Source organism: Macaca thibetana, chromosome 12, assembly GCF_024542745.1.
Source record: "Macaca thibetana thibetana isolate TM-01 chromosome 12, ASM2454274v1, whole genome shotgun sequence".
Taxonomy (NCBI): Eukaryota; Metazoa; Chordata; class Mammalia; order Primates; family Cercopithecidae; genus Macaca; species Macaca thibetana.
In genome coordinates this window covers 118905577-118923739 of record NC_065589.1, presented here as the reverse complement: position 1 = coordinate 118923739, position 18163 = coordinate 118905577, and the positions used below count along the sequence as shown (strand labels likewise).

Here is an 18163-nt window from a genome sequence, read left to right as displayed (position 1 = left end):
CTTGCACTGCCTACTTTAACTGTTAAACCCAAGGTCATTATTGGACATTTCCGTTGAAACAATATCAAAATACATTGGTCTGATGACTTCTTTCAAACCCACTCAGATCTCTACAGCTGAGATAATTTAGACCTCATAGTAATGATTGTTTTAGGCTTACCTTCATGTCATCATGTTGCCTGTTCTTAACTCTGTAAATTTTCTAATGCCTTTTGACAATATCCTGTGAATTATTTTTTTCTTTTAAAACTCACTGACATTCTAATCTGAATGTATATGTGCTATATAAGTAGATTAGTGAGGAAGTGATTCTTTTAATTTTGTTTTACTTTTGTATTTGCAAGTGTTCACCTCTGTTTTTTGTTGTTCTTCACAGCACACACACATCCCTAGGTTAATACCTGTCATAACAAGCAACTGTACCTCTAAGTCTGTCGCTGTTAGAAGGTAAATTTTAAAGGGTTTTCTCATTGTTTTTAAATTGTTTAAAAACCAAAACAAATTCCAAATCTCCTTCCATGGATAAAATTTCATGTTTAAAATGCTTAGTATTACTTAAAATCACTGCAATAAATGATTTTGAGTTGAAGAATCAAGATCTAAATATTTTGGGAAATGAATGTGGACAACCTCTATTATGTTTCTGTGTGTGTGTGTGTGTGTGTGTGTGTGTGTGTGTGTGTGTGTCTGTGTGAGAGAGAGTGAGTTTGGGGGCTAGTGGCAGAAGGAGAAGGGGAGAGGACCCCCTGTACATTTTTTTCCTGTGATAATCCTCCTACCTTTGTCATTGGTCTGCCCTATTCCCTGAGTAAAAGCAGTAACTGCATGCAAGAAAAAAATACCGTAAACATCAATGGCAGTAGTTTCATATATGAAAGGTATGTGTTGTTTGCATCTTCTGTTTAGCGATTTCTGGGATTCTGAATCTTCACTATTACTTAGTTCTGTGCAGTTGTGGGAGATATATCCAGAAGACGCAGGCAAATACAACCTGGGTAACTAGCTAGGGGTTTGTTCCCAAGTCCCTGTCTTATATGTGCTGGTGAGCTGCCCTAAACTACGTGTGAGGAGTAAAGACTGTGTTATTTTAGCTCAGACCTGTGAAAGAATCCTTCACTCTAAGATTTAGAGCCCGGATGACTTTTGCTAGCTGTTTGCCTTTTTCCCTGGGGTGTCATGTTGATCCTGCTGGGTTTCTATGGGTACAAGACCCTCTTAAGCATGCAGCAGCTCTGGATTTGTCGTTTTAAAATTTATTTTATTATTTTTAGCAAATTGGCCACAGACTGCCTTTTTAAAAATTTTCTTTCCTTTCCTTTTCTTCTTTTCCCTTTTGTTCTCTTCCCCTTTCTTTTTCTTTCCTTTTTCCTTTCCTTCCTTCCTTTCTTGCCTTTCTTCCTTTATTGCTTTCCTTTCTTTTCTTTTCTTTTCTTTTTTTTTTTTTTTGAGACGGAGTCTGGCTCTGTTGTCCAGGCTGGAGTGCAGTGGCCGGATCTCAGCTCACTGCAAGCTCCGCCTCCTGGGTTCACGCCATTCTCCTGCCTCAGCCTCCCGAGTAGCTGGGACTACAGGCGCCTGCCACCTCGCCCGGCTAGTTTTTGTATTTTTTAGTAGAGATGGGGTTTCACCGTGTTAGCCAGGATGGTCTCGATCTCCTGACCTCGTGATCCGCCCGTCTCGGCCTCCCAAAGTGCTGGGATTACAGGCTTGAGCCACCGTGCCCGGCCTCTTTCTTTTCTTTCTTTCACCCAGGCTGGAGTGCAGCACACTGTAACCTCAAGCTCCTGGACTTCCAAGTAGCTGGGACTAGAGGCACACCCCACCATGGCCCACTAATCTTTTTTTTTTTTTTTTTTTTTTTACTGTTTTTAGAGACGGGGTCTTATTCTGTTGCCCAAGGATGATCTCGAACTCCTGGGCTCAAGCAGTCTTCCCTCCTTGATCTCCCAAAGTGCTGGGATTATAGATGTGAGCCACCATGCCCAACCTTTATTTTTTTAATTGGCAAGTAAAAATTGTGAAGACTTATGGTGTACAACATGCTGTGTTGATAATGTGTATACATTTTGGAATGGTTAAATCAAGCTCTTTAACGTGTATCACATCACATACTTACTTTTTTGTGGTGAGAACACTTGAAATCTACTCTCAGCAGTTTTAAAGTATATAATATGTTGTTACTAACTATAGTCACCATCACTATGAAGTACAATCGATCTCTTGAACTTACTCATATCTGCCTGACATTTTGCATACTTTACATCTCCCCGTCTCCCAACCCCCAGCCTCTAGGAACCACCATTCTACTTTCTGCTTCTGTAAGTCCAACTTTATTTGCTTTAGAGGTGGTGCCTCACTCTGTCACCCAGGCTAGAGTGCAGTGGCACACTCATGGCTCACTGCAATCTCTAATTTCTGGGCTCAAGTGATCCTCCCGCCTCAGTCTCCCAAATAGCTGAGACCATAGGTGTGTGCCATCACGCCCCCAGCTAATTTTTAAATTTTTTATAGAGATAAGGTCTCACCATGTTGCCCAGGCTGGCCTCAACCTCCAAAGTGCTGGGATTGCAGGTGTGAGCCATTGCACCAAGCCTGAGTCGACCTTTTTGGATTCCTCCCCACATAAGTGAGATCATGCAGTACTTGTCTTTGTATGCCTGGCTTATTTCTTTTAAGATAATATTTTCCAAGTTTATCTGTGTTGTCTTAAATGACAGGCTTTATTTTGTTGTTGTTGTTAAGACTGAATAGATTCTGTTGTGTATGTATGCTGCATTATCTTTATCTCCTCATCTGTTGATGGATACTTAGGTTGATTCCCTATCTTGGCTCTTGTGAATAGTCTTGCAATAATCATGAGAGTTCAGATATCTCTTCAACATACTGACTGCATTTTTTTGCGATATATACCGAGTAGTTGGTTTTAGATCCATCTCATTAATAGCTACATGAAAGACAAAAAGAGAAAAGAGGAATAATCCAGCTATCTAAAATCATGAAAAAAGAAATGTATACCTTCCACTGAAAAAATGTAACTCCATACTGTGTGACTTAAGTGTGTACCCCCAGCGAATGCAATCTACCCTTGACCTAGGGTTCAGCTTCTCCTGGGGTTAGAGTGGAGCAGCTTCAGCTCCCCCTAGAGATGAGAATGTAAAGTCAGCACACCAGAGGGATGATTGTGAACTTCAGAACCTGACGAGCATCAGTTGAAACATTCCTCTCCCACTTACTCGTCTGACTCGTTAGGTATAAGGGTACTCCTCTATAAGATTTGGAGGATTCAGTCATTAGGTAAAACATTTAGTGAAAGCTTAATTTGTTGCAGCTGTGGCTGTTATTTTCATCTTGCTGCTGTTTTCATTTTGCTAATGTTAGGTTTCCAAGAGAAATTCAGAATGTGTTTTTCCTTGTGTAAGGCAAAATTTCTCCAATAAGATGACACAGATCTTTGTTGTGGAAAGTTGCAGGATGTTTAGGGGATTCATCATCTTGGGCTGCCATTACAAAATACTACAGACTGGATGGCATGAACAACAGATTTATTTCTCACAGTCTAGAGCAAGCTTGTCCAACCATGCAGCCCAGGACAACTTTGAATGCCCAACACAAATTCGTAAACTTTCTTAAAACATTATGAGATTTTTTTAAAGCTCATCTGCTATCATTAGTGTTAGTGTATTTTATTTGTGGCCCAAGTCAATTCTTCTTCTTTCACGGTGGCCCAGAGGAGCCAAAAGATTGGACACCCCTGGCCTAGAGGCTGGAAGTTCAAAATCAGCGTGCCAGCAAGGTCAGATTCTGGTGAGGACTCTCATCCTGGCCTGTAGACCAGTATTCTCCTGTGTCCTCACATGGGAGAGAGGGAGAGCAGGGTGGGAGGGAGGAGAGAGCAAGCTACCTGTTATCTCGTCTTATAAGGACACTAATCTCATAATGAGGGCCCCATTATCATGCCTCATCTAAACCTCATCACTTCCCAAAGGTTCCATCTCCAAATAACCGTCACATTGAGAGTAAGGACTTCAACATATTAATTTGGTGGGGCAGGGAGATAAAATTCACTTCATAACATTTAGCATTTCTGGCCTTTGACACTAAATATGAGTAGCACCCCACAGTCATTGTGACAATAGAAATGCCTCCACCCTCACCAATTTCTGAACCACACACTCAGATTGTTGTTTCTGTATTTAGCCAGTGGGTGTCAGTCAGAACTGTATGTCTTAATGCTGAGAGAAGTAATAGGGACCATCTTGCCCAGTCCCTCTGCCCTCTGCCCTCAGAAAGGGAGAGGGAGCTTAAGAGTGCAGTGTAAGCAAAGCAGTGCACCTTCTGTTACATATGCAGCCTGTACTTAGCTTGGCTGTGTAGAATTGGTAACAAATGGATTACACACACTCTGACGTTATCATATATATTGTGGAATTAGGAGTTCAGATACAGCAGTGATTAAAGCTTGCTGATGTTTTCCCAAGAAGCTTCATAGGTGGGTTAAAAATGAGCCACATTTTGAAAGATGAGTAGGAATAAGTGCAGTAAAGAGCCAAGAAAAACCCAGACTGGGAAATGCCACAGGCAAAAAGGTGAAAGTAGAATAAACATGGTCTAGATTGGGGCAGGAATAGGGAAGGTGATGGTGAGGAATGGGTGTGTGTGTAGTTGGTGTCTTTTCCTTTGAAAAGACTTGCTTACCCCTCTGGCCCCACCACTGCCAGCCCTAGGACCAAGCTGCAGGGCTCTCCTGTGAGCTGCTGGAGCCCCAAACAGTCTAGCAATGTGACTGTCTCTTTTGTTCTCTGGGCTGTGTCTTGGTTATCATTGGATCTCCAGCATCTGACACACGGTAAAGGGTTAGTAAATAATTATTTTTATTTATTTATTTTTGAAACAGGGTCTGACTTGGTTGCCTAAACTGGAATGCAGTGGTGCAATCATAGTTCACTACAGTCTCAAACTTCTGGGCCCAAGCAATCCACCCACCTCAGCTTCCTAAATAGCTAGGACTTTATTAGCGCATGCCGCCGTGCCCAACTAAATTTTTTTTTTTTTTTTTGAGGCAGAGTCTCGCTCTGTCACCCAGGCTGGAGTGCAGTGGCGCGATCTCGGCTCACTGCAAGCTCCGCCTCCCAGGTTCACGCCATTCTCCTGCCTCAGTCTCCCGAGTAGCTGAGACTACAGGCGCCCGCCACTATGCCCGGCTAATTTTTTGTATTTTTAGTAGAGACGGGGTTTCACTGTGTCAGCCAGGTTGGTCTTGATCTCCTGACCTCATGATCCGCCCATCTCGGCCTCCCAAAGTGCTGGGATTACAAGCGTGAGCCACCGCACCTGGCCCAACTAATTAAAAAAAAAAATTTTTTTTTGTAGAGAGATGTCTCACTTTGTTGCCTAGGCTGATCTCAAACGCCTGACTTCAGGTGATCCTCCTGTCTTGCCCTCCCAAAGTGCTGGGATTACAGGCATGAGCTGCTGCTCCCAGCCTTGATGTATTGAATGATTGTGTATGGATTATAAGTTGTGAATTGGGAAGATTGTAGGAAAGAAAGACTGGTCATTTCTTTAGAGAAAGATTTTACTTCTGATTTGTGTGTTCTTGAATGGGTTCCTAGGACTATTAAGATTTATTCATACAAAAATAGAAATGCTAGACTTAGGAAAAAGAAAATTTTATTTATTTGTTTGTTTGTTTATTTGACAGAGTTTTGCTCTGTCGCCCAGGCTGGAGTGCAATGACACGATCTCGGCTCACTGCAACCTCTGCCTCCCAGGTTCAAGTGATTCTCCTGTCTCAGCCTCCCAAGTAGCTGGGATTACAGGTGCCCGCCACCATGTCCGGCTAATTTTTGTATTTTTAGTAGAGACGGGGTTCACCATGTTGGCCAGGCTGGTCTTGAACTCCTGACCTCAAGTGATCCGCCTATCTTGGCCTCCCAAAGTGCTGGGATTACAGGCATGAGCCTCTGCCCAGCCAGAAAAAGAAAATTTTGTAGAGGTAGAACCTGAAGTGGTGATGTAATCTCAATTGTTTTTGTACACAAATCAGACCAAGAAAAATCATAAAAGTGAAAAGGCTTAAAGAAGAATGCTGAAAGGTTGGTCAGAGGAAAGCACAGTAGTTGGAGAAAATCCATTGTAAGCACTACTTAGGGCCTTCTTAGCATGAAAATATAGGGAGCACTTAGTTTTTCAAGGTACTTTTAACTTTTTTTGTGCAAAGCATTTTCTGAAATTAATGCAAAGACCTGATTCTGTCGTGTTTCTTGATCTTCTGTGCATGCGTACATTTTCTATTAACATATTACTTAGGATAGTGTAAAAACGAATGACAGTGGTAAGTCCTTTTAGTGATGTTGCCATGAAGTGCAAGCTTCTGATTGGAGAGAAATGCTTGGATCCTGGCCCTGTGTCCCTGTGGTACCAGTAGTTGTTTCATTACTTTCATTTGCTTTGGTTTTTAGTCAGTTCTGATTCATTCTTTATGTTCTGTTTTTCTAATCACAGAAATCAGAAGAAATTTACTAATTATAAAAAGCAGTATTGGGTCACTTAAGAAAAATGCTGTTTCATTTTCACTAAAATATATATTAATAAGTTGTGTATTTCTTAATACTTTTTAGGCGCTGTTTTGAATTTTTAGATTTGCTTTTACAAGAATGGCAGACACATTCACTAGAACGGTGAGCATCTGATTTGAAACCATTTTTCCCTCTGAATTGAATCTTGAGAGTGAATGCTTTGGTGAGTGGTCCAGCTGGCTTTCTGTAAGAATGGAGGAATATATGCGTTTGTTTTCATGACTACGTCTGTTGTTTTACTGATGTTGGTCACATAATATTCGCAGACACTTTTAGTGAATTTCATTGGTTGAAATACTACTATGTCCGTGTGCATTCTGACAGCTGCAGAGCCAGTAGAAACTCTTACTGACTCTGGCCCTGCTGCTTGACATCCCCTTCAGTTCCCATGAGGTAACTGTTTAAAGTTGCTGTTAGTAGACGAGTTGTAGCTGTTAGGTCCTTCAAGGAATTTCATTCATTTGAAAGTTTTCTTTTTCTCCCTCTGTATTTGATGTAGACAGCCTATTCAATATTAAGGTCATTATCTCATAATTTCCTTAGAAACTAGTTCTGATATGAAAAACACAAGATTTTGTTTTTGGGGTTCATAAAAGATTGAGCTGTAAGTGCAAATTTTGAAAAATCAGCTTTTGTTTTTTAAAAAAATCCCACAAGAGAATAGAGTTATGAAAGTCTTTAGGTATGGGTGGGTTGGAGTGGAGCTAGGGTGTTGGGGCAGGGCTGAAAATTAAAGGATTGTAGGAGTGCTCTGCTTTGCCCAGCCACCTGGGAATTGACCAGCCTTGGCACAGAGACTCCCAGCTCCATGTTGCTATTTGGAAGTTATTTCTCCCACCTGGTTTCATCCGCATTAAACCATACATTTATGATTGTTACTGCTTTCTTTTCTAAATATCTAGACACATATCAGTATTAGCTGAAACAATAAAGAAGGGAATACATGATGCTGATTCCGAAGCAAGAATAGAAGCCAGAAAGTAAGTTTTTATTGTACCCCACTTTTTAAATTAACTTCTTCTGTATTTCACATGAATTATATGGATTGCCTTATTAAAAACTTGTTAAGTTACTTGAACATATTTGTTAACCATGAATTTTAAACATGACCCCCAATAGGCCATTTTGGAATATTTCTGTCTTTTTTAAATAACATCACTCAACCTTGTGAATAAACAGGACTGAGGGAGACAAAAGAATGCTCATTTTTACATTCATCACAAATTATCACATAGCTCTGGAAGGCACTTGTATACATGCTCAATGTATTCATTTATTCATTAAGCCATATTGTAATCCAAAGCTGCTTTAATGATTTACCATGAAAAATCGTGGCCACAGGGAATTCTCTTCCTGCAGTCACTTCTTTGCAAGCATCTGTGATTCCTTGGTGTGAATCATATTAAGGGGAGCTGAATTGACCTAATGCCTGGGATTATCACAGTGATAACTTGCTGTTTCTGTCTCACAAATGAGGTACTTTTGCCATTAGGACTGTTTCCTCCAATCATGTGGGCATGGCCTCTGTATTTGTTACCTCCTTGGAAATTTTTTTTTTTTTTGAGATGGAGTCTCACTTTGTCACCCAGGCTGGAGTGCAGTGACACAATCTCGGCTCACTGCAAGCTCTGCCTCCTGGGTTCTCGCCATTCTCCTACCTCAGCCTCCCCAGTAGCTGGGACTACAGGTGCCCGCCACCACGCCTGGCTAAGTTTTTGTATTTTTAGTAGAGTCATGGTTTCACCATGTTAGCCAGGATGATCTCAATCTCCTGACCTCATGATCTGCCCGCTTTGGCCTCCCAAAGTGCTAGGATTACAGGTGTGAGCCTCTGCGTCTGGCCTTGGAAATAATTTTTGCTACTGTGACTGTAAATACCAGAAGTTTGATATTAAGACATTCTCTCTTGGGCAGTGCATCGATAACTGCTGCCAATGTTGCATCTGTGGTTTTTTTTTGAATTTACTCTCATAGTTGACCAACTCTCCTAATTGATACATGCTAAAATCTAATCTGCATCATTATGGTTTTGCTTAGCTGCAGTGATGCATCCTGATCTAGTACTTGTTGATCTTTGACTGCCTTCACAGTTAAATTATATTTCACTTGTTTCTGAGCTTATTATAACTATGAAGTGTTCGTGCCAATTTTTTCTTGGCTGGTTTCTACCAAAATAAGTGACATAATTAGTCATTGCTGAAAACTGTTAGGAATGGATTTGTTAATGATCTGTTTATGCTGTTTTTATCCTTGTATTGGACCCTTCCCATCCCCGGCCCATTTTTTTCTTGGTCTTTTTTTTTCTTGGTCTTTTAGTCATAATGTGATACCGATTTCAAGTAGCTCAGAACATTTTAAAATTTAAAATTTTTCTTTTGCACATGTTACCTAAGGCAATTTTAAATACTTTATATCAAGAGATGTGAATTTATAATAGCTGCCATTTTAATGAGCCTGTCCTGTGTTCTAGGTATAGTCCTAGATGTTTAGCTGCACCTTCCCTAAGATTCCCCAGTTTTGCAAGTTAGACTCTTTAATTCCCATGTTATAAATGAGGCTGACGTTGAGAGAGGGTAAGTGACTTGCCCATTGTCTAAAAGACAGTAAAGTTGTGAGGCCGGGATTCGTACCAGGTCCCCTTTGTTCACCCTCTCCTCCTGCTACTATTAGCAGCTAAACTGAGGCTTCCAGTCCTTGAAAATCCTCTGTGGTGTACTCCAGAGTTCAGCGAAAGACCTGTGTGGATCCTTGGATTAGAACAGGATTTTGTGTGTTTCCTCTAGATGTTACTGGGGTTTCCACAGTCACTTCAGCAGAGAAGCCGAGCACTTATACCACACCTTGGAGTCCTCCTACCAGAAAGCCCTGCAGTCCCACCTGAAGAACTCAGACAGCATAGTGTCTCTGCCTCAGTCAGACCGCTCGTCTTCCAGCTCTCAAGAGAGTCTAAAGTAAGGGATTCATCTTTGCTTAGCATTCTCGTGAGAATTTGTGTTTCAAAGTTTGTCGCATGAGAACACAAATTCTAGCTATGTTTTTACATGTGTGCTTGTTACAACACCCCCTTACTTCAGGTAGATCCTGGTGCAAAGTAAGATACCACCACGGAGTGGTAAGAAATAGGTTGCTTTGGTCTCTACCATACTATTTTTCAGTTAAATTTATATGGCAGTCCTAGAATACAGTTTTAGAGTAACATAAGTGAATTATGGAGTAGTGTGAACTATATACACCAGTGCTTCAGAGAGTCTTCTCAGAGGATGTAAGTGTGAACCTGGAGACAAGTTTGGAAATGGAGGGCGTTCAAACTCCATGAATTAATATATTGTCATCTCTGCTCTGTGTTTGATTTCTGTCTGTAGTGACTATTTCACTCTCTGTGTTTGAAATAATTCTTCATCGTAATAATTTCCTGTTGTAGTTTGTATTTGTATTAATTCGGATAAAGTACGTGTAATAAATAGTATACATCTTTACTTTTAGTCGTCCGCTGTCTGCCAAAAGAAGTCCTACTGGAAGTACCACATCTAGAGGTGAGACTGACAGCCGCGGAGAAGGCCTGTGCTCGGCTCTGGTGGTCTGTACGTGCAGCTGCGAGAGGCTGCCCAGGCACGGGAGGCCGGCAGCCTGCTCTCAGTTCCTTCTTAGGCTTGAACATAGCCTGCTGTGCCCTGCTCTGACTCTCCGGCAGAGCTCCGCTTTGTCAGGGCCACTCACTGCTGAGGACAACATTGACGGGGTGACTTAGGAATGAAGCTCTGTGACCTTTTCTCCCCACCTCCCCTGCATGTTGACACTGCCACAAACTGCACCTCCTGTCTCTGATCCTTTGATGAGACAGTGAAGACATCTTGGTGGCATTTTGAGCAGCAGCAGCAGTGTGGTGGTGGTTGGTGGTGGGAGAGTGGCGTGTTCCAGAAGGAGGAGGGTGTCTAGGTAAGAGGGCGTGGCGCAGTTACGTCATTTCATGAGGAGACTCCATAGACGTGAGCATTTTTTCCTTATCTCACTTCTTCATAGCAAGCAGAAACATGGTCCGTTTCCTTGGGGTTTATAGTCTTCGATAACAAGAAAACAAATGTAATTGATACATTACAGTTGAGGTCACTTTTAGTTTCCTTCAGCATTGCCTGAACTCTCTTCTGGGACCAGGAAAAACTGTTGGTCAGTTTTTTATGCTCCAACATTTGTTAAAACGTGGTATTTGTTTTCAGGAAAGCAAAACAACATCAAACTTTAGCAGTGTATTTTCAAAATTCTATGTAGTCCTTATTCATATTTCCTCCTTTATCACTAAAGCTTCTACAGTTAGTACCAAATCTGTGTCAACGACTGGGTCCCTCCAGCGATCTCGAAGTGATATTGATGTGAATGCAGCAGCCAGTGCCAAATCCAAAGTCTCCTCATCTGCGGGCACGACGCCTTTCAGCTCTGCAGCGGCTTTGCCTCCAGGGTCATACGCATCCTTAGGTAACCACACCACTGTCACCCTTTCCCTCCTGCACTGCTCTGCGAGAGATGACTCTTACCTCTTAGCAAAATACAAAAACCCATGATTGAGGCAAGTCTCACTGTTGCAGGGCTACTGTTTAAGTAGCTTTGTGCGCTTGCTGCTGATCAGCCAGCTACCCTTGTTGAGTGTCCCTTTCTTTGGTGCATCATCCGTTTTAGTGATGAGTAAGTACACAGTACATGCGTGCTCGGAGGGTGGGTGGCACTGAGCACACCCTTTCCTCAACTCTTCCTCCTCCTCCGTGGCAAGCCCAGCCACCTCCCATATTGTCAAAGCTAAGTTTTTTCCACCTCTGACTCTGGTGGGAGCAGAGCCAGCAGGTTCAGTGAGGAATTCACCAAAGGTAGTGTAGTTAGGTATTTCTCAATTTGAGAATATAACCAGAGCTGGCAGGGATCATTGGATTGGGTTGTGGGGAATGGCAGGAAGAATCTGAAGGAATGTGATGAGCTCATGAATCAGCATAATCCTGTCTGTGCAAACGAGTGTTGTCCTTCCATGTATCACGTTGGGAGGAGCATGCCTTCTGAGGATTGCCCAAAAATGTTTTTAAAAAATTACTTTCAAAATTTTTACTATCTCACATAGTGACAAATCAGCTACTCATATTTTTCAGCAAATGCTTAACACGTACTATGTGTCAGGCTAATTGTTTGTTTCGTTTTGTTTTTGTAAGAGCCAATTCATCCAAAGTCAGAATCTAAGGATTTAGCTGGATTGGTTCTAGTTTAGATTTTACGGAAATGAACAAAATTTAAACTTCCTGAAATATTGTGGTGGAGTTACTCATGTAACTTTCAAACAAATTCCGGAGTCAGTTCTAAAACTAATGTTCAGAAAACGTTTTCAACGTTGGAAGTACAGTGAACAAATAGCATTCAGAGAAGATTTTAGGGTCTGCCATTTATTAGCTCTGTGACCTGGAGCAGGCCGTGGAATCTGTAAGTCTGTTTTCCATACCTGCAGATTACTTGTAATAATAGCCACCTAACTCATATATGAGGCAAAACAAAATTATATAAAGATTCTTTATAAACTATTGTCCTGTAAGGTGGAAGACAGTGTGATTGTGATAGGAACATTATTAATTTGAAAGATATGTGTTCTGGAACATCTGCTCAGTCAGTCTTGTTTTTATGGAAATACCTCATACACACATGACAATTGAGAAGAAACAATGTCATTAAGAACTCTCTTTTTTAAATGGTTTTAAGTATTCCAACATTATGTTATGTAACCATTGAGAAAAGAAAGGAGAAGTAACAACTCTTCCCTCCTACGCTGAATTAGTTCTGTTAATTTTAGTTTAGTTTTTCAGTACTTACCTATGCTTTAGTATATTAGATCCACCTTTAGTATTTGTAATTAGTGTTTGTTCCATTGCTGGAAAAAGTGAGTAAAAATCAGCCATTAAAATACTCAGTGTTTTTGTTTTTCTGTCTGTATTTGGAGTGTTTGAATATGACTGGTATAGACTTCCCCCAGTGCTAGTAAAAGCCCTCACATCTTTTGGTATGATAATATGGAACTGACCCTTCAGAAGCACTGATGGTAAGTTTTCAGTCAAGTATTAACCTCTTCAAAGAACGAGACTGGAGTATTCAAATTCTCTGTTTCCTGAGAATTCTACCTCAATTTCCCTTATTTTGTCCCCAAACGAAAACACCAAAAAATTGAAATATAACACAATCCTAGTGAGAATTTGTTACAGTTGCTACTTAGGTTGACACATGACATCTTTGCAAAAGTGTAGCATTAAAGCTGATGATCCTTTTCCAAACTTCTAGAGTCCAGACACATGAGGGAAGACATGGAGTACATAGGCCTGGACTCAGGTACCATGCTCGACAGCTTTCGCTGCTGGACGTGTAGTTGGGATAGGCATTGCTAGAGCAAGCTTCTCTGAGCTTCTTACTTGGCTCTGCCCTTTGGGTAACTCTTCAGTATTTTATCTTCTAGTTCCTCCTCTCTGCCCTGTTCTGCTGGTACTTTCTTCCAAGAAAAAGGAACTCTTAAGAGGATTAGAGTTGGCTAAAACAAAAAACAATCTTTCTTTCAACTGTGGCACTACCCTGGGTTGCCCTTCTATGTTTTTTTTTCCAAAGGCAAAAAAACCATTATGCTATGTCAAGCTAATTTCAATACAAGGCACACTTACTTGCTTCAGACTCTGCTTTGCTGTTGAACTTGTTTCCCTTTTAATTTTGTTTTAAATTGTACTTTTGCTTTTTTAGTAGCTAATAACATTTGGCTTTTTAATTTTTTGAATGTTACTAACTGTTCCCTGTTATCCCTTCCCTTGTTTTTTAATTTGCTTAAAGATGGTACTACCACTAAAGCGGAGGGTAAGCGGTTTGTTTCTGTGATTGAGGTGTGTCTCACTTTCTCTGGTCCTCTGTTCTCACCGAGTGTTGCCCAGTACCCACTTGTCCTCACCAAGGCCCCTGCATGAGATGTTGCACGCTGTCCCTCCTCCTCTCTTTTCATTCTGTCTCCATTGGGTTTTTGCCCTACCTCTACCTAAGTTCTCCTTCCCTTTCTTGTTCAGTCTTTGTTCTTGTGAATTTTAGCACTAAAGTATGCTGTGCGTGGTTTTTCATGCTGAGTCCACACTCTGGGGAGGAGCGTCGATGTCACACTGTGTGCTGCTGTCCTCATGGACTGCCTGTCTTGGGTTTTATTACTCCTGAAGCACTACCTTAGCTTTTGTTTCCTTTTCTTTCCTTTTGTGCTTTTGTGGGCCTCTCAGGATTTGCCTTTCCTGTTTTGAAAGTAAATTTCAATGTCAATTATTCAGACTAAAGGCTGGTAAACGTTTTCTAACAGGTAATTTAAAGAAATTTAAAAAAAAAATTTTTTTTCTCTCCTCTAAAGGTACTACTGACTTACATGATGCTATTTTTTATTTGTCTCATGGACACACGCCCCATTCATTTATTTACTCTCATTCATCCCCTCATCAACCATGTATTAAATGCCTTCCATGTGCCGTGTTTTGTATTACACACCAAGGATATAACAATGCTGAAAGAAATAGGCATATCCAAATCCACTTTATTTTCTTTTTTATGCCATTCTCAAGAAGCTCTTCCTATTTTTGCATTACCTTTAGAATTTTAGACATAGTTTTTTTAGTCTCTGCAGGTTTTTGATAAGTGCATGTAAGACAATATTATTCCTTTGCTAGATAGAACGCGTGATAATGCTTTTAAGTAATTGAAATTTAGAGGAACAGTCTCTGCCTAAATAGAGGCTTAGACCCACCAACCTTCAGGATAATTACTTAACAATTAGGCAGAGCTAGTTCATTTTCGTATATTATTTAGTCGCCCCAAAGGGCTAGCAGGCAAAGTTGGCTGGGTTTAGCTTGATGTGTGCAGCTCAGTTCCTTTAATCCATGTGTTACTTTCTAAGGACTCATAAAGGAAAGAGAGGAATGGATTTTTTTTTTTTTAAAGGTGAACATGGTCCCAAGATCAGTCTTTCTTAAATGTATCACATCGTGAGAATTACTTGGATACTTACTAAAATAAATACTCTTAGCTCCTTCCCCCTGAAGATGCTGATTAAGTTTGGAAGGAACCAGAGAATCTGAATTTCTACTCAGCCTCATTGGTGGTTCTTAGGGTTGGACAATTTTGTAAAACAAAAAATTTCCAGAATTAAATAAAGACAAGAAACCTCTGTGCTGATGAGCACGTCATGTCTGACAGCAGAAGGCAGAGGCTGGTGTGATTGAAAAGCTGGTTGATAATTTTCTTCATTTCTTAAGCTGATATGGGTAATTTTATGTGTCTCCTCCCCAAAGAAACAGTCCTGAGTGTTTTCTCAGCCTTGCTGGGAGGGGAGTAGGAGAGTGGAAGAGAATAATGTAGATGAAATGGAAAGCAAAGACACTACATGGGAAATTATATGTTTTTCCAGAATGTCCTGATTTCCATGCCTATGTAACAGAATTGAAATCAGCCTGTTGTTCCACCCAGCCCTAGAAGTTTTTAACCTTTTTTTTTTTTTCCCCATCAGTTCCACAGTCCTGAGTAAGGTCAGAATTGCCGCCTCAGTTATTGTACAGGAAACTAACTCTCTGGTTTTCCTTCTGCTGGGAGAAATTGCTTTTCTAGAGAGCTCAGACTCCAACAATAGAGACCCTTGCTGGAGAAGCACAGAGAGTGTCAGTGTTTGTGTACTGGGGCTGCACAGGCTGTGCCAACACCTGGCTAGTCAAGGCCTAGAGAGACCCGTGAGTCTGAACACTTCTAGGTTGTCATTGTTCTGTTGGTTTCAGCAGTGAGACTGAGAGAGCCTGTTCTGTTTAGAAACGCCACAGTGGTTTTTTAGGTAAAGTCTGCAGGAAATGTCACTTGGTGCCTTTTCAATATGAGTTTTCCACCTGCATTTTTGGAACCATTATGGGCCTTTTAAAAATTTATTAATAAGTCTCTTAAATATTTCATAATCTAGCTTATGAGACTAAATGATTTTAAAACAGTTGTATGCTCTAAATTAAAAACTTACAGTGTGGGTGCAGTGGCTCACCCCTGTAATCCCAGCAGTTTGGGAGGCCAAGCAGGTGGATCACCTGAGGTCAGGAGTTCGAGACCAGCTTGACCAACATGGTGAAACCCGGTCTCTACTAAGAATACAAAAATAAGCAGATGTGGTGGCATGCGCCTCTAGTCCCAGCTACTCAAAAGGCTGAAACAGGCCAGGCACAGTGGCTCATGCCTGTAATCCCAGCACTTTGGGAGGCCGAGGCGGGTGGATCACAAGGTCAGGAGATCGAGACCATGCTGACTAACACGGTGAAACCCCGTCTCTACTAAAAATACAAAAAATAAGCTGGGCATGGTGGTGGGCGCCTGTAGTCCCAGCTACTAGGGAGGCTGAGGCAGGAGAATGACGTGAACCCTGGAGGCGGGCCTTGCAGTGAGACGGGATCGTGCCACTGCACTCCAGCCTGGAAGACAGAGCCAGACTCTGTCTCAAAACAAAACAAAACAAAAGGCTGAAACAGGAGAATTGCTTGAACTCAGGAGGCAGAAGTTGCAGTGAGTGGAGATCATGCCACCGCATTCCAGCCTGGGCAACAGAGCAAGACTCCGTCTCAAAAAAAAGAAAGAAATTTAGGCAGTACATTTGAGTTTATTGGCAATTTTATTACTATAGTAATTGAGAAAAATATATGTTCCTTAGGAGCTATTCATTGTCTACATCAAGGAATCCTAACACGGCTAATTAGAAAAATACTTTTTGTAAAGAACAAAAAACTCAACTTCTGGATGAAAGTTTATTTTTAGGTTATTGTCTTCAGTATATTATGTTCAGTAATTTTGGAGATTTTGATGAGGGAAACATAATGTCTTTTATGTTGCACATGAGGAAGTTTATGATTAGATTGTCATATGGTAAATGAATGCATTCTCATACTTTTTAAAAAAGCTATTATGCTTAGGAAAAGCATTCATATTTTTCCCCAAATAAGTAACTTTAAATGAAAAGTTACAGTGCTTGGAATGGCCTGTGGGACTGACAACCATTGTTTGTTTTGGGGAATAATCATGTTTATTAAAATGTTGTCAAAAGCCTTATCAACTTAACTTTCGGTGTTTTTAATTAAGATTACACAATAAAAACCATATAGCCTTGTCTTCAGGAAAAAGAACTTAGATTTTAGTACAGTTTTACAGGGAAATAAAATGTAAAAAATTATCCAAGAACTGTAAATTTTAGGTAATTGATCTTTTTATACAATGGGAAAAGTACGCATGTCTATATATTGAAGTAAAAGGGTGTTAAGCCTCTTTTAAATTTTTAAAATATGAAGGAATTTTTTTTTTTTTAAGGCAGGGTCTCATCTGTCACCCAGGCTCTGGAGTGCAGTGGTGCTATCACAGTTCACTGCACCCTTGACCTGCCAGGCTCAAGTGATCCTCCTGCCTCAGCTCCCTACCCTGCCCGTCAGAGGTGGGGAGCTGGGACTGCAGGCATGCACCACCATACCTGCCTGGCTAATTTTTTAATTCTTTTGTACAGATGGGGTCTCCCTATGTTGCCTAGTCTGGTCTTAAACTCCTGGGCTCAAGTCATCCTCCTACCTCAACCTCCCAAAGTGCTGGGATTACAGGTGTAAGCCACCATGCCTGGCAGGAAATTATTCTTTTGGGGAGAATAGTCATAGGTAGCGAATTTAGAAATGATCGAGTTCCTCGGTTTTGGTTCTATGAAAGATGTCAGTGTATGAGTAAAGGCTGGTTTAATTATGCCCCCAAGCAGTGAAATGTGCAACAGGTAGGTATGCCAACACGTCCCAGTGTGATGAGAATGGAGACTTACTTTGAAGACCTTTTAATTTTATAATCTGTAATCTGGGAATTTGCTGAAACATTTGAAACATGCAGGGAACAGAAAAACCCTGGTGACATGAGGCTATTTAGTGGTTTTTCATTTGCCTAACAAGGAAATAGGGAAACCAGGCCCACAAACTACACTTGGTACACAGGCTGAATTTCTCCTGGTTTGGAGTCTTTTCTAGAAGGAATGGCAATGTGAGTGAAAAAGAATCCTTAGGAGCAGTATTTAAAAGTCATGAGATGAGTGATCTTTCTTTATTCCATGAAAGTTGAAGGCTTTGGGAGCTGCTGTGGCTCAGGCGGGTTGCCCTGGGACTCGAGGAGGCGAGGCTACACGTTCGAGGCCAACCTGGTCAACACTGATTAAAAAAAAAAGAAAAAGAAAGTCGAAGGCTTTGCGCTCCTCTTACAAGTCTTTGTTTTCCTCTGAGTCTGGCTTTGCTCTGGTTAGGTTTGTTTATTGTTGTGTATCTTGTTCATCCCTCCCTCCAAAATTCTTTTTGCCATACAGTTCTTTACCTCTTTTTTTTTTTTCTGTTACTTGTGCTGACTTTTTTTCTTCCTTCACATCTATCTGCTTGTCTCTGTTACTTAATAGATCATAATACAGAACTGAAGTATATTTTTACTGTTTGTTGCTTTATTTTTATTTATTTATCTGTATTTTGAGATAGGGTGTCACTCTGTCACCTAAGTTAGAGTACAATGTCATGATCATGGCT

General features: G+C 40.9%; 1 protein-coding gene across 6 annotated transcripts in view; it reads left to right on the top strand.

The window, feature by feature from the left end:
- Positions 1 to 18163, top strand: part of CLASP1 (cytoplasmic linker associated protein 1) — a 310910-nt gene that overhangs the window by 193554 nt on the left and 99193 nt on the right. For 3 of the 6 annotated variants that reach the window (XM_050751937.1, XM_050751938.1, XM_050751941.1), the window contains exons 14-20: positions 377 to 447; positions 6621 to 6680; positions 7481 to 7558; positions 9362 to 9529; positions 10062 to 10111; positions 10878 to 11048; positions 12879 to 12926. In XM_050751937.1, coding sequence (XP_050607894.1) covers positions 377 to 447; positions 6621 to 6680; positions 7481 to 7558; positions 9362 to 9529; positions 10062 to 10111; positions 10878 to 11048; positions 12879 to 12926 — 646 coding nt within the window. Of the gene's footprint in view, positions 1 to 376; positions 448 to 6620; positions 6681 to 7480; positions 7559 to 9361; positions 9530 to 10061; positions 10112 to 10877; positions 11049 to 12878; positions 12927 to 13412; positions 13437 to 18163 lie in introns of all 6 variants that reach the window. The other 3 variants (XM_050751940.1, XM_050751939.1, XM_050751936.1) reach the window with 2 other exon arrangements.